The 21,806-nt window shown below is 50.9% G+C and overlaps 10 protein-coding genes across 10 annotated transcripts; 7 read left to right on the forward strand and 3 right to left on the reverse strand.

Annotated features, from left to right (window-relative positions):
* Positions 1-3,591: 3,591 nt before the first annotated feature.
* On the forward strand, positions 3,592-5,147 carry EDD37DRAFT_401888 (guanine nucleotide binding protein). Its single transcript, XM_062812346.1, has 2 exons — positions 3,592-3,858; positions 3,918-5,147. Exons 1-2 carry the CDS (start codon positions 3,732-3,734, stop codon positions 4,865-4,867), a joined length of 1,077 nt encoding a protein of 358 aa, XP_062670047.1. The 5' UTR covers positions 3,592-3,731; the 3' UTR covers positions 4,868-5,147.
* Positions 5,148-6,319: 1,172 nt separating this feature from the next.
* Positions 6,320-7,377, reverse strand: EDD37DRAFT_401912 (uncharacterized protein). Its single transcript, XM_062812347.1, has 2 exons — positions 7,110-7,377; positions 6,320-7,000 (listed from the first exon to the last, which is right to left on the reverse strand). Exon 2 carries the CDS (start codon positions 6,910-6,912, stop codon positions 6,472-6,474), a length of 441 nt encoding a protein of 146 aa, XP_062670048.1. The 5' UTR covers positions 6,913-7,000; positions 7,110-7,377; the 3' UTR covers positions 6,320-6,471.
* Positions 7,378-8,646: 1,269 nt separating this feature from the next.
* Positions 8,647-9,162, forward strand: EDD37DRAFT_564214 (glutathione peroxidase; the record flags this gene model as incomplete). The annotated part of the gene is made up of 1 exon (XM_062813995.1): positions 8,647-9,162. One exon carries the CDS (start codon positions 8,647-8,649, stop codon positions 9,160-9,162), a length of 516 nt encoding a protein of 171 aa, XP_062670049.1.
* A 1,525-nt stretch (positions 9,163-10,687) lies between these two features.
* Positions 10,688-11,829, forward strand: EDD37DRAFT_402050 (uncharacterized protein). Its single transcript, XM_062812348.1, has 4 exons — positions 10,688-10,925; positions 10,983-11,021; positions 11,073-11,290; positions 11,355-11,829. The coding sequence occupies exons 1-4, from the start codon at positions 10,770-10,772 to the stop codon at positions 11,488-11,490; spliced, it is 549 nt and encodes a 182-aa protein (XP_062670050.1). The 5' UTR covers positions 10,688-10,769; the 3' UTR covers positions 11,491-11,829.
* Positions 11,818-12,366, reverse strand: EDD37DRAFT_650053 (50S ribosomal protein L30e-like protein; the record flags this gene model as incomplete). Its single annotated transcript, XM_062818201.1, has 4 exons — positions 11,818-12,080; positions 12,139-12,164; positions 12,212-12,277; positions 12,341-12,366. The coding sequence occupies 4 exons, from the start codon at positions 12,364-12,366 to the stop codon at positions 11,818-11,820; spliced, it is 381 nt and encodes a 126-aa protein (XP_062670051.1).
* A 216-nt stretch (positions 12,367-12,582) lies between these two features.
* Positions 12,583-13,573, forward strand: EDD37DRAFT_681042 (vacuolar ATP synthase 16 kDa proteolipid subunit; the record flags this gene model as incomplete). Its single annotated transcript, XM_062819740.1, has 4 exons — positions 12,583-12,811; positions 12,938-12,950; positions 13,063-13,192; positions 13,248-13,573. The coding sequence occupies exons 1-4, from the start codon at positions 12,795-12,797 to the stop codon at positions 13,571-13,573; spliced, it is 486 nt and encodes a 161-aa protein (XP_062670052.1). The 5' UTR covers positions 12,583-12,794.
* Positions 13,574-14,070: 497 nt separating this feature from the next.
* Positions 14,071-15,686, reverse strand: EDD37DRAFT_402177 (uncharacterized protein). The gene is made up of 2 exons (XM_062812349.1): positions 15,216-15,686; positions 14,071-15,159 (listed from the first exon to the last, which is right to left on the reverse strand). Exons 1-2 carry the CDS (start codon positions 15,577-15,579, stop codon positions 14,360-14,362), a joined length of 1,164 nt encoding a protein of 387 aa, XP_062670053.1. The 5' UTR covers positions 15,580-15,686; the 3' UTR covers positions 14,071-14,359.
* An 810-nt stretch (positions 15,687-16,496) lies between these two features.
* On the forward strand, positions 16,497-16,902 carry EDD37DRAFT_609178 (uncharacterized protein; the record flags this gene model as incomplete). Its single annotated transcript, XM_062815113.1, has 2 exons — positions 16,497-16,604; positions 16,675-16,902. The coding sequence occupies 2 exons, from the start codon at positions 16,497-16,499 to the stop codon at positions 16,900-16,902; spliced, it is 336 nt and encodes a 111-aa protein (XP_062670054.1).
* Positions 16,903-17,494: 592 nt separating this feature from the next.
* On the forward strand, positions 17,495-19,586 carry EDD37DRAFT_686767 (glutamate-cysteine ligase Gcs1; the record flags this gene model as incomplete). The annotated part of the gene is given in 8 exon segments (XM_062819921.1): positions 17,495-17,614; positions 17,634-17,699; positions 17,751-17,960; positions 18,053-18,253; positions 18,290-18,389; positions 18,417-18,622; positions 18,670-19,050; positions 19,119-19,586. The coding sequence occupies 8 exon segments, from the start codon at positions 17,495-17,497 to the stop codon at positions 19,584-19,586; spliced, it is 1,752 nt and encodes a 583-aa protein (XP_062670055.1).
* Positions 19,587-20,514: 928 nt separating this feature from the next.
* EDD37DRAFT_402393 (enoyl-CoA hydratase) lies at positions 20,515-21,734 on the forward strand. Its single transcript, XM_062812350.1, has 2 exons — positions 20,515-20,979; positions 21,029-21,734. The coding sequence occupies exons 1-2, from the start codon at positions 20,624-20,626 to the stop codon at positions 21,651-21,653; spliced, it is 981 nt and encodes a 326-aa protein (XP_062670056.1). The 5' UTR covers positions 20,515-20,623; the 3' UTR covers positions 21,654-21,734.
* The last annotated feature ends 72 nt before the right edge of the window (positions 21,735-21,806 follow it).

Below are 21,806 nucleotides of genomic sequence, written 5' to 3' on the forward strand. Positions count from 1 at the left end.
AACGAGTTCGTCAACTGACATTCGCTGGATGTCGTTGCTAGTTCTTGCTCATGTAATACACTTATTGCTGACCGATCGTCGCTGAATTGCGTATGCCGGCTTCAAGGTATAGCGTCCTTTTTAAAACAATTCATACAGGGCGCCCTACACGGGTGCAGATGCTCACCATCTGCATGGTATCCGTACGGAGTGGATGCGTTAGACGAGGAGGGTTTCGACGCAGACCCCCTGGCACTTTCCTATTGAGGCAATTCGTGGCGTTTCTAGTGCCTTGAGGAACCATGCACGGTTTTGAAGAATTCCAAGCCAACGAAGAAACTCGCACTGTTCATCGGGCACTTGACTGGATGCGGTAATGGGTGGTTTTCCATCTCATTTGTGTCGGATGTTGCTGCAGGCCCACCTGTTCTAGAAACCTATGTTGCCAGCATGTCGTCGTCTTCCACCGGGCCGGTCCCATGTTCATAAACTTCACATCGTGTCTAGTCCGTAGTTGTAGGGAATGTCATGTGCAGGATCACATAACACCCTGCGGCTGCCTTGCTCCCTTTCCCGGTCTGCCCCGCGTCAGACTGGTCCAGAAAGACAGATTCCCAATCTGGTAGTACTTGGGTGCTGGCAAGCTTATGCAGCCAAGGATATTCTCGTTCTTGCAACTGAACAAAGAGTTTGCCCCGAGAACCCCTTACCGAAAGACTGCCCAGAGGAGCGGCTTTGTAGTCCCGCTGATGCATCGCCAGGTCGAGAATTAGCCAATGTTACCGCGAGATCTTCGGCTTCATCTGGCACAGTCACCTTCCTCCAATGTTTGGTCATCCAGACCGACCGATGTGAGTAGACGAGACATGAATCCTGCTTGGTTCATCCACTCTCATGTTGGCTTCTGGCTAGGTCATGACTTACTGTGTCATAGTACGGCACAATACCCACAGCGTTGTACGAGTCCAGCCTTGTCCCATTTGCCGCCGGCTGCTCGTAAGGAGGGATGTTGCCGAACGGATGGTAGGGGGATCCCCATAATAGAAAGGCCCTGCATAGGCACCTGTGGGGGAATTCGAAGAGCTCCTTCAAAATATCTAGCAAGGCGGGCAATTCCCGTCCGCTGATGTCGGTTTGTTAAGCCCGGGGACGTGATCGCACTCAGTTCGGTTGGCCAAGGTCTGATGTCGCTTTGGACTTTGAAAGGTGAAGCCGGGTCGGTGCCAACCTGCTGAACTGGAAATGTAAATCACTTCATCAGAGCAAGTTTGCCCACCCAGACAGCATTGCCTCAACAAAGTCTCATCAAGGGCCAGAACAAGAGGGCATGTCTGGCGGCTTGAATAATTCGAGACGCGAAGAATAGCAGGATATTCCCCAGTTGTAGACCAGGCGAGGTTCAACAGTGGCCCCACCACGCTGAGCTCTTGCAAGCATTTAAGAGGATCTGGTGTCATATTGCTCGAAGATAAGGTTCATGGTCATGGTAGATATGGGGGAACTCCACAGATGGATTACCTGATGCTTCCAACGACTGTTGGTACCGGCTAAATGACCAGACCAGTCGATCTCACCGAAGATCTCCCTTGCACGATACGCGGGCTGACTCAAAGATCACGCAATCCTATGAAGATTCTGGTGGTTCTTTGCTCTTCATTCGTTGCGTTTCCGTTCTGCCTGGGCAAGTGATGTGGAGTGATCTAGGTGGAGCAACGAGCACTGCAGCCACATTGAGGTGACACAGTGTGTGCCAGTGTGGTCTCTTCTTTTACCCGATAGCGTCATACCTCGCTTGATACTCGAGATGGAGCTTGCCGTGAATATAAGGAAGGACTCTCAGCCGAGCCTCCAGCGTCAACGCGGCAAGCCAAAGGGGGATGCCACGGTAATCAGGAGACCGGCATATCAGGCTGGTAATGGGCATCGCGAGACCGAAGGAGCCGAGTTATGGACGAGCGGCTAGTCGATGAGACTCAAGACATGCAGGCCGTAGCGGTACACGAGAGATGTTGATGAGGAGCAGAACGAAAAGTGTACTGTGGTACTGTACCATGTAAGTGTTGTTGCGCGGGCTGCGGTTCGCGCCAGACCGCAGGCTTGGCATCAAACTGGCGCCCGTAACTACTGTTTGATGAGGCGAGGAGTACGAGTGATAGATCCCCGAGGCACTTCTGAGGATAGACATTTATGCCTCGGATCAGGTACAGTACTTCTCTAGAGTTCTTCTGCGGCTAGATGTCGCGCGCGGCAAAGGGATGAACTCCCGTCTGTATCTTTTGTCTCGCCTTTCACTAGGGCGGCTAGGCATGGACATGCAAACGCTGCTGCAGCGGCAATGACCCAATAGGCCGCTGTAGCTTTCACTGACAGTACCTAAGGCTACCGGTAGATAGACATGAAGTCTAAAAGATACCAACGGGCTGGGCTGTTGCTATCACAACCTGTTCGACCTCTCCTTGTAGATACACTCTCAAGGAATATAGCGTTCAGTAGACATGCAGCCATGGAGGACTTTGTCAACACTTATTTCCAATTTCCCATTTCCCTGTCTCAGTCGAGTAGGCTAGATGATGGCACCAGGGGGTTCAGACCGCTACCTCATGGCAATTTGTGCAGGATAGGGAGGCGAGTGCGACAAACCTTTGTTTTCTCTTGAGCATAGACAACTGTCACAAATCATGCAACCGAAAGCCTGTCTTGAACCTTGAAGAAACACATGGCAAAGCACGTGCGAGATGCCGTGTGTGCCTGGTGCTACCATACGATTGACTTACCAGGGCGGTGAATGGCGCCAGGGACTCGGGGAGACCTGCACTGATAAGGGGGAGATAGTCGATATCGACCACTTTAGTCCATCATTTTCAGGGTGTTATCGATCTCATAATGATAGATCTCGTTCTCCGATACTAAATGCGCGCACGACTTGTATTATTTGCTGCTTGTATGTACTGTGAAGTAACAGTGAACCCCGTTGATGGGATTAATGGGTCTTCTGGCAGTGAGTCCTGGGTGGGAAAGGGAAATGGAGATGGAGATGAAGGCCGATCTCTGGCGCCGAACCGGCGCGTGGCTTCCCCCTGCTAGTCACGCATTTAGGTCCTTTTGGAGCCTAGGGAGCCTCCACCTCACCCGTCAAAGCTCACGGTTCCAAGCTTTCACTCGCCCACCTCGACGGCCCTGACCTTGGCTAACCATCTCCCATGCTGCATGGCACTGGAGTCCGTCCTTCCCCGGTCCATTCAGAGCTTCACCTCGTTTCAATGGTTGCAAACCACCTTGGCTCCGTTCTCTGCACCACCTGCGCTGAGCAGGCCCTCCCTACAGCACATTCTTCCGACACTCACCACCGCATCTCCTGCTGCCCTGCTTGTCCCACGCCGCTTCTTCCAGACAAAGCAGTAGTGGGCATCAAGCGTGCGTCGCTTCAATTTCGAGGCGATAGGAGAAAAGACTGTCCTTGGTGGTCCCCAGGTCCAGGTGAGTCTCACGTCCTACAGCTCTGGAGACCCGGAACCATGGCAGGTTACTGACAGGGTAAACTCTCAGCAGTAGAACCCTCCTTTTCATCGCGCGACTCCGGCTCTACCTGTAACAACGCGGCCTATCGCCGAACGACGGACGACACACCCATAGTACAAGGCGGAAAATGAGCAAAGGGTGATCGTCGAAGATTTCTATCAACACATTCAGCGCGGTCACACCGCCCAACGTTCCCCCTACTCGGTGTCGTGACTGCTGTCCCGTCTGCGAAGATGGGGTGTACGGGGTCTAAACTAGATCCTCAGGAAAAAGAGGCGTCTCAAAGAAATGCAAAGATCGAGCGCCAGCTACGGCAGGACAGAAAACAGGAGGGCCGCACGGTTAAGATCCTCCTGCTCGGTATGCGACACTCCTTGTTGTCCCTTTCTATCGTCAGCCATACTGATACAGTTTTCTAGGAGCGGGTGAGTCGGGCAAATCTACAATTATCAAGCAGATGCGCATCATACATTCCAATGGTTTTCAAGACGATGAAAGACTACAAGTAAAAGCCGTCATTTACTCCAACGTAGTGGTCGCCTTCCGCGTACTGTACGAGATCATGCAGGATGAGAAGATCGATTTTGAAGAAGAAAATAACGAAGCTCACGCTGATTTCCTTGACAACATCAATGCCGACGTGGATGCCCATGAAGCGTTCAGAGACAAGAGGGTGAAAGAGGCCATGATTGCGCTATGGAATGATGCAGGCGTACAGAAATCCGTTTCCAAGGGCCACGAATTTGCCCTTCATGACAACCTGAACTTCTTCTTCCAGAACATCAATCGCATGTTTGAGCCAGACTGGGTTCCCAACGACCAGGACGTACTGCACGCACGCCTTCGCACTACCGGCATCACCGAAACCATTTTCGAACTCCGAGACCTGACCTTCCGCATGATGGATGTCGGAGGACAAAGGTCAGAACGAAAGAAATGGATCCATTGTTTCGAGGGTGTCCAGTGTCTACTTTTCATGGCAGCCTTGTCCGGTTACGACCAATGTCTGGTGGAAGATGTCAACGCCAACCAAATGCACGAAGCATTGATGCTATTCGAATCCCTAGTCAATGGCGAATGGTTCAGAGACAAGCCAATCATCTTGTTTCTCAACAAGATTGACCTCTTCCGCGAAAAGCTACCCATCTCGCCTCTTGCAGCACACTTTCCAGACTATACTGGAAAGGACGGAGACGAAGAAGCATCCAAGCAATTCTTTGCCAACCGCTTCAAGTCCATCAACAAAAATAGAGAACGAGACATCTACATACACTTTACGAATGCGACCGACACAAACCTCCTAAAGGCCACCATGGAGGATGTACAGGACATACTGATCCAAAAGAACCTCCAACGACTTGTTTTGTAATCGATAAATGCAACCAAAGTCCCCTGAATCATTCTCTGCATGTTGGCGACGTTGGCTGGCATGAATGATACAATTTATCAATGGCACAACTCGAAAAGCCATCCACATCTGGTCGAATTATATCCACGGTGGCAAGGTCTTTGTGGCCTGATCCTTTCCTCAAGACGCGACCGTCTGGGAAAATCGTTCTTTCTTTTGTTGTTCCGGACAGCGCTGGCGAAACGGTGTCATTTTTTACGCGGCCTCACAATCAAGTCAATCCGGCGAAACGAAGACTTGACTCCAGCAGCTCTGGCCGTGATACCTCCTGGGGTAATCAAAGCTTAAGTGGGAAGAGTGCTCCTTTAGAGTTTGAGAAGAGGTCGCAAAAGAAAGTTTACTCACGACTCTGTATATTTTCTTTGATTGGGAAGTGAGGGATGGAGTTGAACCTGCGCAGGTGAAGGAGCGTTGTAGTTGTCTGCCCGGTGTAAGGACTATCCGGAAAATGGTGGTGTCTAATCGATAGGAGAGCTGGCTATCTATGTACAGAGGGGGTGAACAAGAGGTACAGAATTGATATGAGGACTTCCACTCACAGTGACATGCACCCGATCCGGGTCAGGAAACAATCCAGTCGTGTTTTCCTTGTTTCTTTTGCTGCTCATTACATTGTCTGTCTTCTGCCATGGCTTACTGTAGCACGATGGGCGGTGCTCGTATGGTCGCTAGAAACGAGCTACGAGCTGCAGATCAACTGTCACTCTCAATGCCGCATGTATGCCATCAGAATGGAGCATTCCAAATCAGTGCTGACGGAATACCTGTGAAGGCTGCCCCCGGGTTCCTGTGTCATTGGTTTGTCAACCCAAATCCAGCGCCATGCATCCCCCACAGTACGGGAAATTCCGTTGCGTCGTCCTGCAAATCAGGATGGTGACTTGCGAACACGATCGACGATGAATTGCTCGAGATCTTGGATCTGGAATGGATTGTGATGGGATATGTCCTGGAATACCCTGCATGTCCACTTAGTGCTACAGTCAGAAGACCAGGCGAGGGTACGGTCCATCCATGGGATAGATGATAGACTGTCACTTACGATGTCATAACCTAGGTTGGTAAGAGAGGGCGAAGGCTGAGCGATGGTCACGGCGAGACTCCGAGCCTCGGTACTCGCGTACTGCGAGGATGTCGTCGCTCGTGCATTTATCCCTTGTCGACATTGCTGCAAAGAGACAGCCGATGTGAAGGAAACATGCGGAAGGTGAAGATGAATTGGAGTTGAAGTTGGGTACGTAGCCATGATACGAATGCAGGGCAAGGGCGAGGTCCAGATACTCCCCTCGAGGGCGTTCAAGCGGACCGAAAGGAAGGACAGCCAGTGCAATTGCAGCCTTTTCCGCGTTGGAGTCTGAGGAAGGGAAACGTGTAAAGTATAAACATGGTGAAAGCAAAACTACCTGTAACGATCGTGATCAAGTCTAGCAACGCGGAACCTGGAGGCAGACCGAACAGTGCCTCTCCTCTCCGTCGCCTCATGCAGATTCATACTTCCCCTCCTAGCATCTAGTGCATGAACACAGAAAAATGAAGGACAGCCGACTTACCAGTCCAACCCGTCCTCAGTGATTAGTCTTATGATCCCCTTTGACCTTGTGAAAGAGGTCACTAGCAAGCGAGGTCGAGGGTCTGCGTTCCTCCGACATCCGTTGACCAGCCGTAGGTTCGAGGCCGAAAATACTATCCTTCCTGGTCGCATCACTTGCCACAGCGACACTGCCCTTCCTGGAGTTGACCGTGGCTGCCCCACCTTCCGCCAGAGTGACCGAGCCACGACGGTTGGCACCCTCAGCAGCTACGTTTTGGACTGCTTGTGCCGCTGCATTGGCGTGCGCGTCGAGGGAGGCTTGCGATGCTCGGCGATCACCTTCCATGGCGTTCGAAGCGGCGCTGTGTCGTCGGTAGAAGCCGCTGTGCTTGCGCATGTATTCGTCGTAGGAGTTGTTTGCTTTGTATCCGGCTCCACCCGTCAGGGCGTGCGGCATCGTAAATGCGCCAGACATGTTGAGATGCGAGTAGGGGTTGGCGCGGATGTGTTGGATCTCTCAGTAGGCTGGAGGTAGCTTCGCAAAGCTTGTGGTATGCTCCGACCTGCACAACACCAGTAAGCAACAGAGCCCTGGTAACGTTGATATCCGGTGGGATAGAGTCGTCCGCGGCCGGTCGGCTCGGGAGATGACTCAAACAATCAGATACGTACAGATAGGTACAGGATGATCCAAAGGGTTTAGTAGTTCGGATGTAAGACTCGAATAGGCCGTGCCAGGTCCGGCGATGGTGCCTCGTACGCTGTGTGTCGTGAAACACTGCAATGAAACTCTGACCAGGTCTTGCTGTATGCAAATGTACGAAGAGATACCTCGGTTTGCTATGTGATCTTCGGTGCTGCAAGAGGAATGAGTGGTAACCGTGTCAATTGGGTTCGGTAATCGGCTCCAAGCCAACCAAGATACTCGAGCCTATACTGACTCACTCCGCGGGCCAGGGAATGAAGTCAACGGCAAGATTGTAGCGGCAAGAAGCTCTGGTGTGAAAGCGAGGAAGCAAGCACCCTCAGCTGGGGACACTTTCTTGATATATACTCACACAGAGACCTACCGTCGCCAAAAGAAAGCCTGGACAGTTGGAGCGCAGCGGCCGTGTCCAGCCCACGCCTGGATCGTTGTCCTTCATGACATTGGATATCTCCAAGGTGTATGCTTGAGGCCAGCCTTTGAGGTATGGGCACCCGGGGCTGTCAGCTGGGGTAAAGGAGGGTTGAATTTCACCGAGTCCAATGAGCTGCTGATGAGCGGCGGAATGGTCGGATAAACATAATTTGGAGGGGAAGGGAAGGTTTTTTCGAAGCTGGGTTCATGGGTTGCAAATAAAAAGGTGATTCATCGCGAGGAAAGGTTCTTGTTGTGACACGATATATGGGCTGGCGAGGCCAAATGCTGGCATTCTGATGTTCAGTAACATGAAGCACCGCACGTCTGAGCGTACGAACAGTCGACACTTCGGTGGAGTCTCTGTGTGAGGTGAAGTCGGAGAGTGGATGCTTATAAAAGGCCTCGGTCTGCGCAAGCCTAACTTAGGCACAAGTATCACTAACTATCACTTGGATGCCGTGGAAACAGAGCGGCAAATGATGATACCAGGCCTCGTAACATGTGGGAACCATTCCCGTATAGGCTGCCTAGGCCCCCTCTCTACGATACGCTTATCAGTCACCAGAAACCCTCCGTACACCGCCTAGGTAGGCGAAGTTTAGGCGAGCAACCCTCTCGTATTCGTTTCCAGAATTCCTCGACCTACAAAGGCCCATACTTAAACATGAACTATCGTTATAGCCTCACCGATATGATCTTCTGTACGGACTTCTCATCTCGAGTCTTTTGCTGCGAGAGAACAAATGCCAGAAATTAGAGGGAGCGGAGTTGATGGTTGTGATGCACAGTGACGAGGGACAATTAGGTAAGCCGTGGGTACATAATTGGCAATCAGTGCACGGAGGGTTTCAATTCATGTTTCGGTAAGTTAAGTTAGTTGCTCACATGCAAGGCTCTCGGATGTTCTTATTCCAAATACCACGCCATCGCCATCACAGCCCTCTTACAAACTGCGTCAGAATCACTTTGATCTCTACTTCACCGCTTATTACTATCGCCCGTCCTCGCATACCTATCAAGACTGCCATCACCGCAGTTTTCATCGAATCTCGTCTACTCACAACCTCTCCTCCGCCTGCGCCCAAGATGGCTTCCGCCACCACTTTCTTCGATTTCAAGACAAAAGACAAGCGCGCTCAAGAATATCCTCTGTCGCAACACAAGGGCAAAGTCATCTTGGCCGTCAACACCGCTTCCAAGTGCGGCTTCACTCCTCAATTTGGAGGCCTCGAATCGCTGTGGAAGAAGCTCTCAGAAAAATACCCTGACCAATTTGTTATCATTGGGTTCCCATGTAACCAGTTCGGTGGTCAAGACCCCGGTTCAAACGAACAGATCCAGGAATTTTGCCAGCTCAACTATGGTGTCACATTCCCTGTTCTAGGCAAGACAGACGTCAACGGCGACAAGGCCGAACCGGTCTTTGAATGGATGAAGGCAGAGAAACCAGGCCTGCTGGGATTGAAGAGAATCAAGTGGAATTTTGAGAAGTTCTTGATCGGTCGCGATGGGAAGGTGATCCAGCGGTACGCCAGTTTGTCTAAGCCCGAGAGCCTCGAGAGTGATATCATCCGGGAGATCGAGAAGTCCAAGTCGGGATAGGAAAACATGAGGAAGGCGCTCCATTGTTGTAAAGAACACAATACCCATAGCTCGAACTAGTACTTGGGCGGCGGCGCATGAAAGTGGTCTTCCAGGTCCGATCCTGTTCGCTGCTCTTGTCCATATGGACCTTGTTTCCGCTGAGAAACATTGAATTCCAACTCGACGCCATCATCAATGTCTCTGTGTTTCGCTACTTCCTCTGCTTGTCTCTTCCTTCGATTCTTTCGTACAATCACAAACATAATAACTGCCAGGATCGCAAAGAGGCTAACAGGACCGTCAGTATCGTTACCCTTCATGTTTGCGAGGAGAGTGAAACTGACGTTAACCCAATGATGAGCGGTATGCCGGTAGTCTGAAATACTGTGGTATATTTCTCGCACTCATCGTCCTCACTGTTGGGATTGACGCATTTTCTCTTCCACAACTCCATGATCGTGTTTGTTTACAGGGTTGCTCCGGTAGTTCTTCGGGGAGGTATTGATTGAGAAGGGTGCTTATTGGAGAGAGGTGAACTGAATGATCGATGAATGTATTTGGTGCAACCAGCAGGAGGGAGTGACCTTGTCGTGCCTTGTATAACAATGATATTCAAGGATGCGAAAGACACGTCCTCATAACAAAGAGAGTGGTCGGGAGGCGCAGTCAAACCATGGGGTAGAGACGAGTGAAACAGGGGCGTGCGTGCGTCGTCGAGGCTAGGGTGGCCCCTTGAAAAGCAGGTAATTTCACCCTCGAGCCCTGAAACCTTCCCCAAACCTGCTTTAAACCTCACCCAGCCACTACTGGATATGTTCTGGATCTTCTGTCACTTGCTGTCAATGACACGTTCTATTTTTCTGGGGTATGCGTCTTGATGATCGCTTACGCAGCGCAGATTCATCTATCAGATGAGGTCGAGCACAATTCACTCTGCTCATACCTGTCCACTGCGTTGGCGGGGCACTTCATGCTGCAATGGATGAGTACAGCATGATATATTGGCCATGTCCATAAATTTTGTGCAGGAATCAATCACGAACGACCCTCCAGTTCCTCCTGGTCCATTCACAGTATGATGGAAGCCAGCGGAACGATGGGTGTATACTAGGTCATCTCAAGGACCTCGAGTCCCAATACCTCTTCTGTTCTCAGATGGGTAGTCACGATGCCATCGAGCCTGTTTCCAGAAAAAGTGGCACCGTTCGAAGGAAAGATATCGACCATTCATATCCGAAGTCCAGCAGGCCCGCGACGGCAGGTGCCGAAACCACCAGCTGGTAGGACTATATGGTGGAGCTGATGACCTGCCTCCTGTCAAGAGCGAACGCTACATCGTTGTGTGCAAAGCACTCCAGATTGGCAGTAAGGAACGGTATATATCTGGACGTGAGTAGGTACAGCGGTCAGACGGTGCCACTTGCTCTGGAAACGGGCTCCGTATGGCTCCTGCAATTGTGAGGTTTGCGACTTCCTCTGACGGACATCAACTCTGATGAGCACTCATCAATCCCTGCTTGGGTGAGAGATTCTCTCCTCACCAACACCATTACTTGATCTCATTCCAGAGTCACTTCCGCACTCATTTGAAACCCACCAGTAACGTATTCTCTGTATTGGTCAACATGGCTACGACTGGTGCAGTTCCTAGCACAACTTCGCAAACCTACCTCTGGGCCCTGCGGCTGTGTCAGGGTTTCCTCGCATCCATAATACTCGTCTTGACATCAACATCACTAGCGGCAAAGATCATGTCTTCGGAGCTCTCTTTTCTGTACATCGTATTGACGGACCCTCATTCTCTGAAACATTGCGCACCCTGACTGATATGAGCTCAGATCTCTTCTTACCCAGGCTTTGTCGTTGTTTGGGTCTTCGTAAGTGGATCTGCCTCTTTGCTTGGAACAGCTCGAACTCACATCACATAGACTGCGTGGACGATCTTATACTCTCTCATTGCAGCTTTCCTGCCGCGGCCACGTGCAAAATCGAGCCTGATTGTCGGGATTCTGATTCTCGATCTCCTTACCGCGGGCATGTGGTTGGTAGCCTTCACATTGCTATTTCAACTTAGCGATGGTTTGAGCTGGGCGATCACCCCGGGGACAGAGATGGTGGCGAGTATATTGATCAGCGCTGTTGAGTGGTATGTCCTCCCGCTTCGCTCTGGAGTGACATCAAGATGCTGTGCTGACTGGAGGCACGTATAGTCTCTTCTTCTGCTTTGGCGCCGGCCACCTCATTCGCGTCATGACTAAAAACACGAACGCCGTCATTGACCAGAACGGCAACGCCATCCACCTCGCGCACTATCCGAAGCAGAATATCCATGGGGTTGCTTATTAGCCCATCCAGCGGGCTTGAGAAACAATTGACACCACCATGAAGGGATCAAAGTGGATTTCACGGCGGACTTGAGCCTGGACAGGCAGTTTGGGAGGCGGGGCGACGCAAAAGTGCAAAGAATGAAGAGGATTACCGAGCAGTCTCTATGCTTTGCAGCATCATATTCTTTGATGGACTAGCTGGACCAGGGGTGGCGGCTGTCCATTCGTACTTCATCTCCAGCAAGTATCCTCAGTAACGAATACAGAGGTTTCTTAGCCTGTCTCCCCATTTGCTACCAGCTGCTTCGCTCCGTTTTCCTCGCCCGAGAACGCCACATTGCCTTCCTCAGATCATCAATCTCTCCACACGGTTCTTCAGTTCGCGGATTTGGGGCATCAGATCCGAAGACTCGTTGGTTGTAATGCTTGCTGCAATGACAGCCCTCGAAACGCCGCAAGCACGTCCCAAAGCGACCTTTGATGGAACATAGACGTACGGAACGTTCTTGTCCTCGGCCAAAAGAGGCAAATGAAGCAGAATCGCCAGTGGTGATGTGTCAGCGGCAAGAACGAGCAACTCGGAAGTACCGCGATTCAAGGTCTTAGTAGCTGTAAGTAGTCAGTATTTTTTGGCGCCAAAAATTGGGCATCCGACGCCGGGACATACCCTCGTTTGCGCCTTTCTTCAGTTGCCTAGAGAGGTCAGTTTTTGATTTGATCACAAGATCCATATTACTTACTTGTAGTGCGATGCTTGCTGGACGGTATCGAGGATTTTTTGCGAAAGCGCAGAGTCAGCGACTGGCCTAAGAATCTGGTCAGTATTCACAAGACTCGTTTAGTCTCCATAGAAAATGGCAGAGACTCACCATGCTGCAGACGGGTTATCAGCCATCTTTGCGATATTGGTATGATATTAAACTCGTGGGGTATCAGGGGAATGAAGAAAATGAGAAAATGAAGTGGTTGTCAGAGGGTTCCTTGCGTTGGCTCGCCCTCTGTTTGATTTGCGATAGACTGATGTTGCTGTTGTGCAGAAAAAAAAATTGGTGAACCGCGGAAGTGAATCTTCATAAAAGTTTAGGCGGAGCCAGATGCCGGTCGACCTTCCCGATCCGACACCAGTGCCAAGCGCGCAGGCTGAATGAAGCTCCTCTCGACCTTCGAAACATCATCAATCTGTTCAACTCTTCCAGTACAGAAGCATCTACGTTGCTCGCCTCCATCTCTCAGCTAAGCTTCTTCCGCTCGACAACGCTCCGTCGACTCTACCTCATCTCATAACATCACGCAAGTCGCGCAAAGAAACTCAATACCGTCAAGATGTCTACCGATCTCTGGTCAGTTTGCCCCCATATCATGGAGCCTGCATATGGACTCGATAAGCAGCCTACAGCTGTTTTTTCCATCGCTGCTACCTCCGCTTCTGTCTAAATGGTCTTGTACTGACTTGTATGTGCTTATAGCCCCGTCTATGCGGTATGAACATCCCCTCCACGCCTCTTCGGTGCGATGACGCATTGCACTCCCTTTGCAGCTCCCCGAAGAAGCTTGTCTTATCCCATGGAACAGAGCACTAACATTTGGCTAGCCCTTCTTCGGTGCCATGGGCTGTACATCTGCCATCGTTTTCACCTGCTTCGGCGCCGCATATGGAACTGCAAAGTCCGGTGTCGGTATCTCTGCCATGGGTGTTCTTCGACCAGATTTGATTGTCAAGAGTATGCTACATTGTCCGCAGAAACGAGAAGCAATTAGCTAATATGGCCACCACAGACATTGTCCCCGTCATTATGGCTGGTATCATCGGTATCTACGGTCTCGTCGTCTCGGTGTTGATCTCCGACAACCTTTCGCAAAAACTGCCCCTCTTTACCAGCTTCATTCAACTCGGTGCTGGTCTTTCCGTCGGTCTGTCCGGTCTGGCAGCTGGCTTCGCCATTGGTATCGTTGGTGATGCTGGTGTTCGAGGAACTGCTCAACAACCCCGTCTGTTCGTCGGCATGATTCTTATCCTCATTTTCGCCGAAGTCTTGGGTCTTTACGGACTTATCGTCGCTTTGTTGATGAACTCCAAGGCATCGGTCGATGTGACATGTTAAGTGCACTCGCGTGTGAAGCGGACAAGAATATGACGGCTGCGTTGGAGCGTCATGCACAAAAGACGTCGGAAGTGATGTGAAGAATGAACGGGGAACTATGAGCCGAGGGAGGAGTAGGAAAGAACAACAGTCTGGTTGGGCGCAAGTACAAGTCAACAGCCCACACCAGCAAGATTCGACCGATCGGTCGATCAAGATTAAGTGGATGGGCAAATGCTATGAGATTTGCCCGGACCTTATGTACGAATGATACAGTTTTACCAGCGTGAATTAGAGCAACATGCAGGAGAGGGCAACCATCGAAGGACTGAGCGGTACATTGTGGATGACATGTCAAGGTCCCTGTGCATGCTGATTATGGGAGGCTCTGCTCTGCCATTACATGCGTGTGCTCTACCTATTTATATGTACAGTTTTGGTACTGAAAAATAATACTTTTATGCAATAGATCTTTGATAGTTACATTTCTACCGCAAACCGGAAAGCCTGATGACAAGTCATATTCTGAACGTTGATGACTTGCTTGGCTGCAGATACCTGGAGGCAACAGAGAGTGAAGATAAAAGCTATGAGGAGTGTTTGCGTAGTTCAGCGCTAACTAGAAGACGAAGATATGTAGGTATGCACGTATCGAGCAAGTCTAGGAAAGACTGCTGCACGCTTGATCATGATGAACCTTTCCAACGCCGTGGATATGCACCCTGGTGTGCATCTGACAAGCAACAGCCAGACCCCCTCGTCCACATACGTCTAAAATGCAATGCTCAAATCGAACCTGCGCAAAGATTATATCTGTCCCAGTCGCCGCCGGATGTTTCTTGTTTTGCGCATCAACTTCCTGTACTTGTGCTTCTTCATCTTTAATCGTCTCTGTCGCTTGACACTGATGGCATACATGCCGGTACGCCTGACACGACCGACACGTCCACTGTGGCGTGTGTCCAGCATTTCTGGCCCAGCGGACGCTTCTTCAATCTCCGTCATTGGCGCCGAATGACTGGTGAAGAATCCTTCATCCTCTGCTTCTCCTTGCTCATGGACGTTCAAAACGACCTGCTGGATGTATGGGTCATGTTCTTGGCTTTCGATTTGCACTTCAAGGCTTTTGGCTTGCATTTCTTCGTTGGCTTCGGCAGCAGCGGCTTCTGCCTCGGCAGCGCTGATTTCAGCATCGCTGACCGGCACTGGAGCCGGAGGGACGTTGAAGGGCCGAAATCGCTTTGCAATCTCCTGTATGACAAGCTTGACATTGCGGCCACTAACGTTAATCGTTTGCGGCGCGCCGTCGAGATGGTGTGCCCGATTTGGGTCGGAAGAGGTATCGTTACGCTGCGTGAGGGCCTTTATGATGGCTGCTTTTGCCTCTGCATGCTGGGAACTGTCCTCTGCCCGCTTGTGCGCTATCTGTTCGTCGAGCCGTTCGACGGTTGAGGACAGGGTGAGAATGACTTCTTGAGAGGCATTTCGCTTGGACTTGGGCTTCGGCTGGAACACTTTGTCGATGGATTCGATGGATGTTTCCTGAGGAACAGGTCCCGTAATAGAGAGTGGTCGGTGAGTGGAAAAGAACGACGCTACGTAGATATCTGGGGACAGTCAAGTCAGCCAACGTAGACATTTCATGCAGTGGTGTCACACATACCCTTCAGGTTCAGATGCTGTAAGCTAGGCACCGAAGGCATTTTGGAGGTCCAGTCGTCTTGTGGCACTTGTTTAGCATCCAGTTTGTCTTTAGAGACTCTTCTCTTTGATAAGCGTGACTCGGCCCCCGATCGCTTTGTGTCGGATCTTGGGGCTCCAACTTGTTTGACCGAAGCTGGTGGTATGGCGGAAGAGCCATTGTTCGGTGGTACGGGAGGCTTGGAGGAGGAATGCCGCCGTTGATGGGCATGAGACGTGAAAGATGCTATCGTGGGCGTCGTTGGCCGCGAGGGAGCAGGTGAGGCGTTTGAGCAGGTGCGCGCCACCCGGCGCAACGAGGTGTTGAACATGTGTCCTCGAAGCATGCAAGAATGAGAGGATGGACGGTGTGTCCAGGAAGGGTGCCGATGCGCTGGAGGGGGAACGTGCGATGAGGTGATGGCGGTGTCGGAAGACCAAGATCAAGATTCGGAGTTGATCGAAAGGGCGGCAAACTGCATCACGGCACAACGTGACTGCAAACTCGACATCAATGCCAAGACTGGGCCTTGATGCGCTCCATCTCGCTGTTGCCACCAACGTGCAGTGATATATGTTCTCGTCTTCTCTTTCCCGACATGACCGAGGTATGGAGGCTCCTATACTGCTCAACCTGAATGTGGATGTCAAGTGCTTCTGACACAAAACTTGCGTTTTGCGCTCATGTATTCTCGGACATCCTGCAGCGACACTGCTTCAGGCATCCGCGTCGACAACCTGATACCATCTCACTAGTTTCCTTGTGGAGAACGCTTCGCTTGCTTTCAGAGACGGCGCAGACTTCACGTATACTCAGCCCGCTTGCTTCTGGTATATCGGATTATCTAGCGCTTCTTGCTGCAGAACCCATTCTGATAACTCGAGTCCTTCCTACCACTCAATGCTGTTCCATCCAATCGAAACCTGTTATCGTCACAGTCGGTTGCTGGCACTGTCCAAAGAAATAAGTATCAGCACGAGTGCTATCCACAGGACATTTGGTAATGTTCACCGCACCTCACCAGGGCCGGAATCTAGATTCTGCATTGAGGCAAGTATCGCCTTTTTAATCCGTCGGATCTGCGTGTTGCGATGCGGGGTGTTTCCGCGTAATGCGGATAGAGCACCATGCTTTAAAGACGCAAGGCATTCGTCGTCTGTAGCAATCATCTCTCACATCTTCAACACTTTGCTGAATACAAAAGAACGTCACCCCTGATTCTGACTTCGAAGATCCCATCTCCCCCTAATCGATCTCGTCACTATGTCTCAATCATACATAAAGAGAGTTACCATGTTCCAGGTAGCGAAAGAGGAAGATATCGATGCCGTGGTTGCCCAGTATGATATACTGCGATCCACGGCTGAAAAGGTAATGGAAGATTCTCTGAAACAGAGTTCATGTGCTCTGGTCATTGCTGACCGTGTACAACCATGTTTAGAATGGTGCACCTTACATTGTTGCAAACGAGGCAGCTCGAGTTATCAACAGCTCGGAAGAACGAAGCCAAGGCTTCACAGTCATCGCAATTACTACTTTTAAGTCGAAGGAGGATGTCGAATACTATGATAAGGGGTGTGCAGCGCACAAAAAGCTCCGGGAATTTGTTGCAACACGTCGCAATGGGTTTGCAACACTTCATTTTGAAAGCTCGCTTGCTCCAAAATGACTGGCTTGATATGGTAATCGCCTGTGCTCCACAACCAGGCCAGAGTGGGGGTAGCAGGGGGTTCACCTTCTGTCATACTACAGCGTTCTTCACAGGATGAACAAATATATATATGACTGCCCTGCCTCGTCTGTTTGGTGTCTTTCGCCCCCAATGACCACGACAACGCGGTCTGCCGTCGGCTCTTTTAGTCGTCGGATTTGGTGGTATGTCACCATGAAGTCAATCTTTACGTACACTTCTGGCCTCAGAGGTTTCGATGATCGACGTGCGTGGGAGCTAGCAAGCTTCGTACTTGATGGAGACACCACCACTGACGTAGATGCGCCTGACAGCCCGACATCATGGCATCTTTGGCGGCAGAGATGTTTATACCGTGAATCGCGATCTTCAACTACGTTCGTTGTCAACTTCCCCCCAGTCATTAGAAGCCCTCCATCAGATGCATGCTGTGAGGATCTGCCCCAACGTTATAGCGACAACTTAGACCTCACCAGAGCATAGCAGAGGACTGCAGTCCTGCCGGACGGGGTTCAACGACTCACTCATAGGACAGAGATCATCCAATGCCACGTTGAAAGGGAGATACACCATGGAAGATGGCGCTGGACACTGGAAAGACGTCCAGGCTGTGGCTGATCGCGTCAGAATACGTGCATTAGAGGCAAGTTATCTTGCTGTCCCAATGACCAACAAGGCTCTACGGCTTGACGTTGCTGACAACCGTCAAGCAACTGCTTGAGATCTTCCACAACCACCGCGACTTGAGAGGTCTGCCGGCGCTATGGGGAGACGAGGCAAGAGACCCTTTGGCTTGAGTGGATATTGATACTGATGGGCGTCGACAGCTTGAGTTCCAGCTGGTCTCATTTGACCACGCTGGACGCGCAGTAAGGTTGCTGCTCAAGCAGAGTGAAGTTCTCGAGGCAGTACAGAAGCCTCAGAGCACTGCAAATAGGAAAAAGAAAGAACCTGAGTTCCAACCAGAGTTCGGGAGTTTCATGGTGGAGGGCATACCTGGGCAGCCATACGGCGGCAGTTTGGAATGTTTTCTGAGCGTTGAAGCAGATATGCACAATCGGCAAGGCGGGCTTCGAATTCATCATATTGCCTAATGACTGACTTCATACTCAGAAGGCGAATGATCCAGTCATGCCTGGACAAGAATGAGGCAGTACTGTCAATGCCTGAATTTCCACGGATTGGCGCACCAGGAACATACACCGAGCCTGCCCTACCAAACAACGGTGTTGTCCTTCAGTCACAGTTCATGCCCGATGGGCTGCTGAGCGACTATGAGCGATACGGAACCATCCACGACAATATGCTGCACCGCCGCCGCAAGCGTCCGGTACGGGTTAGGGTGCCTATCTTCAAAGACACTGAGACACCGTGGCCCTGGAGAGAGTCACGTCAATTCCCGCACAAGAATCACGCGCAGGAGAGCGACGTAAACAAGCATGAACAAGTTGACAACTACATATACGGTGATTCAATGGCCTTTGGGCCGACAGCGTGTGGGCTGCAGGTGACGATGCAGATGAAGGACCTTGCACAATGTCGTTACATTCATGACCAGCTCTGCGTACTTGCGCCCGTTATCATGGCATTATCTGCAGCGACTCCTTTCTTTCGTGGTCTTCTGACCGATTGGGACTTGCGATGGAACCAGGCCGCGTCGGCCATTGAAGACAGAACGCTCCAGGAACTGCAGCCAGGAGTGAGTCCTGTCCTGTTCAAGAGTATGTTGATTTGACAGGGAATCAGGTAAAGCGGTCACACACTCGGCCAAGATGGTCGTCAACCCCAATGTTTATTTCGAGTGATCCGAGGATGCGAGCAGAGTACAACTCGAATAACGTCGAATTCGATACCTCTATCAAGGAGCGCCTCGAGGAAGCAGGAATGGACAATCTCCTGGCATCGCACTATGCGAACATCCTCAGCCGGGACCCCATCGCGATGACGAAGAACGAAGTGAATTCGTATCAAGATGTTGAGCTCTTCGAGATTATCCACTCCGCCATCTGGCCGCATGTCGATTTCAAGCTGCCTTCAAAGGACGGGAAAGCAGGATGGCGAGTGGAGTTCAGACCTTCGGAGATTCAATTGTCGGATTTCGACAATGCCGCCTTTGCGATCTTCATTGTTCTTTGCTCGAGGGCCATCTTACACTTTGATCCAACCTTTATATACCGATGTTCAAAGTGTCCGAGAATATGGAGCGAGCACATACGCGCAACGCGGTTGGCAACGAGAAGTTTTTCTTCCGGCAACAGGTGCAGGCGAAGGATAACACGTCTCATAATGACAACGAAGATGAATGCACCGAGCTGACGGTCAACGAGATCATAAATGGGAGGATAGAGGGTTCACGGGCTGAGTCTTTTACTGGACTTCTTCCCTTGATACAGGCGTACATGCAGGAAACTGGTGTAAGTCCTGAGGAGGAGAAGCAGATCACCAAATACCTGGATGTCGTGCGCCGTAGAGCGAATGGCGAGCTGCTGACGCCTGCGACATGGATGCGACAATTTGTGCGTGACCACAACGACTACCATCATGACAGCATTGTTTCTGAGACCGTTTGCTATGACTTGTTGAAGGTGGTGAAAGATCTAGGGGATGGCAAGGCTCACTCTGTGGAAGTGCTTCGAAACAAAGAAGATCCAACAGGGCCATAATCAGCGCTGTAGCTTCCACAGTGATCAAGCTGAGAGGCAGCCGTAGACACATCACTGCTCCACCCTGACTGGAGTTGTCTTCAAAGTATGACACTGAAATCAACACCTGTTCACTTCAGCCTCATTATGCATGTGCTCGGCTCAGCTTCCGTTTCACGACATTTACCCACAGCAATTTCATTTTCTTGGCGCGTCTCCATGCCTATATATTCTTCTCTTCCACCTCCAATTCTCCTTTTCCTTTCTTCATACTTACCTTGTGGGAGTCGGCATGCTCAAGAAGATGCCTGACTACAGAGATGCCACTCCATTGCACATCGGAGTAGGAATTTCTGTTAAGTGTCCTTCGGGGCTCTTATCCGCGCATTTTTTGGCCCTCAAATACCTTTTCATCAATATGTTTTGCCTTGAGCAAAGCTTTGGAGAAGAGAACCCTGTAGTAGATGGAATGCCCTGCACCATGAACGTGAAAGAGAGGTGCTGAAGTGAGCTGATATCTATTGGTAGTTGCACCCATGATGAAGCTCTTTTGAACGCAGGGAAGCAGCACGAGAGCTGCAACTTTGTACTTCTTCCATCTCTGCTTTCCTACTTTGACGCTTTCGTTGCTGTTGCTCCATCTAGTCGTGAAGCAACAGACAACCATAATGCAATGTCCCTACAGCTGAAATCCAGTGGGAGACCGCCACACGAGCAGGCTTGCAACGCCCGTGATCCTTGACGGAAGCCCAGAGCTTCCTCTTCCTCTTCCCGAGGCAGAAATCGGCTGCAACAGCTGCAAGATGCTGGTAGGCTCTGCTGGTACCGAATCCCCCGCATTCATCTTCGCAGTCTGCCCCCAAATCTCACGACCGCGGGTGCGCTCAAAACAGTGAACCGAGGATAATGTTACAATACGACTACTGCGAGCAAGATCTCGACACCCGAGACAGTCAAGTCTTCAAACGCAGACGCGCTGACAATGTTGAGCTAGAAGTCGTGACCTTCCCTCTCTACCTCAAGCAAACCTCTCTACGTCCTTCAAACCTGCCTTCGAGATGCCTCGCGCATCTCATCCACCGTTGCAAGTCCCTGAATCCTATACCTCGCTGCCTGTTCGTCACATCAGAGTCTCTCACGTCCCTGAATCGTCTCCAACCGCGACACCAGTAGTCTTGATCACACTGAACAGACCGGAAAAGCACAATGCCTTCACAGATGTCATGCGCGAAGACCTCGAACGCGTCTATGAGCTTATTGACATTGACCCGAGGGTCAAAGTGGTAGTCTTGACTGGTGCTGGAAGAAGCTTCTGCGCAGGTGCGGACCTTGAGATTGGCTTTTTGGGAGCAAAAGACGAGACGGGCCAAGCAAGAAGACCAAAGACAGAGCGTGATGTGGACCATAGGGACGGGTAAAGAGTACAGTCACAAGACCTAGATGCCAGTGCTGACAAGCTACAGTGGTGGGAGAACGTCTCTGGCCATACATCACTGCTCTAAGCCAACTATTGCCGCTATCCAGGGTGCTGCTGTTGGCGTCGGAATCACGATGTGCTTACCGGCTTGCATTCGAGTTGCATATTCCAAGGCCAAGGTTGGGTTTGTGTTTAGCAGACGCGGAATCATCATGGAAGCATGCTCTCATTACTTTCTCCCACGATTGATCGGACATTCACGAGCAATACACCTGACCACCACGGGCGGTGTGTACCCAGCAGAACATCCGCTCTTTGGCACGCTCTTTTCCGAGACGTGCCCGACTCCAGAAGCCACGTTAACTCGTGCATTCGAAATCGCCGATGAAGTAGCGAAGAACACCTCTACAGTTTCAACCAAGATGATGAGAGAGCTCATGTACCGTGGTCCTGACAGTGCTGAGGGAGCTCACCTCCTTGATTCCAAGATTATCCATGGTATGTTCGGCAGCAAGGATAACGTCGAAGGTGTTGAGAGCTTTCTTCAGAAGAGACAAGTCAACTTCAGCGGCCAGGTACCCCAAGATGCTCCCGATGGATATCCTTGGTGGCAGCAAGTGGATATAGGCGACAAACCCGGAGAGATGGTGCAGCCGAAATCGAAACTCTGAGTGTTATTGACTTAGGCTGTATGGAAGTGAGGTCACCAGACTTGAGGCAGCTTTGGGACGGTATTGGCATCGGGTTGCCTTCATATCCTCGTTGTTGCAGCCCGAACTTGCGGGATGAATACTAATCACCTGCCACGCAAAAGGCCAAGACTT

Source organism: Exophiala viscosa (genome assembly GCF_022695815.1).
Source record: "Exophiala viscosa unplaced genomic scaffold EDD37scaffold_5, whole genome shotgun sequence".
Lineage (NCBI taxonomy): Eukaryota > Fungi > Ascomycota > Eurotiomycetes > Chaetothyriales > Herpotrichiellaceae > Exophiala > Exophiala viscosa.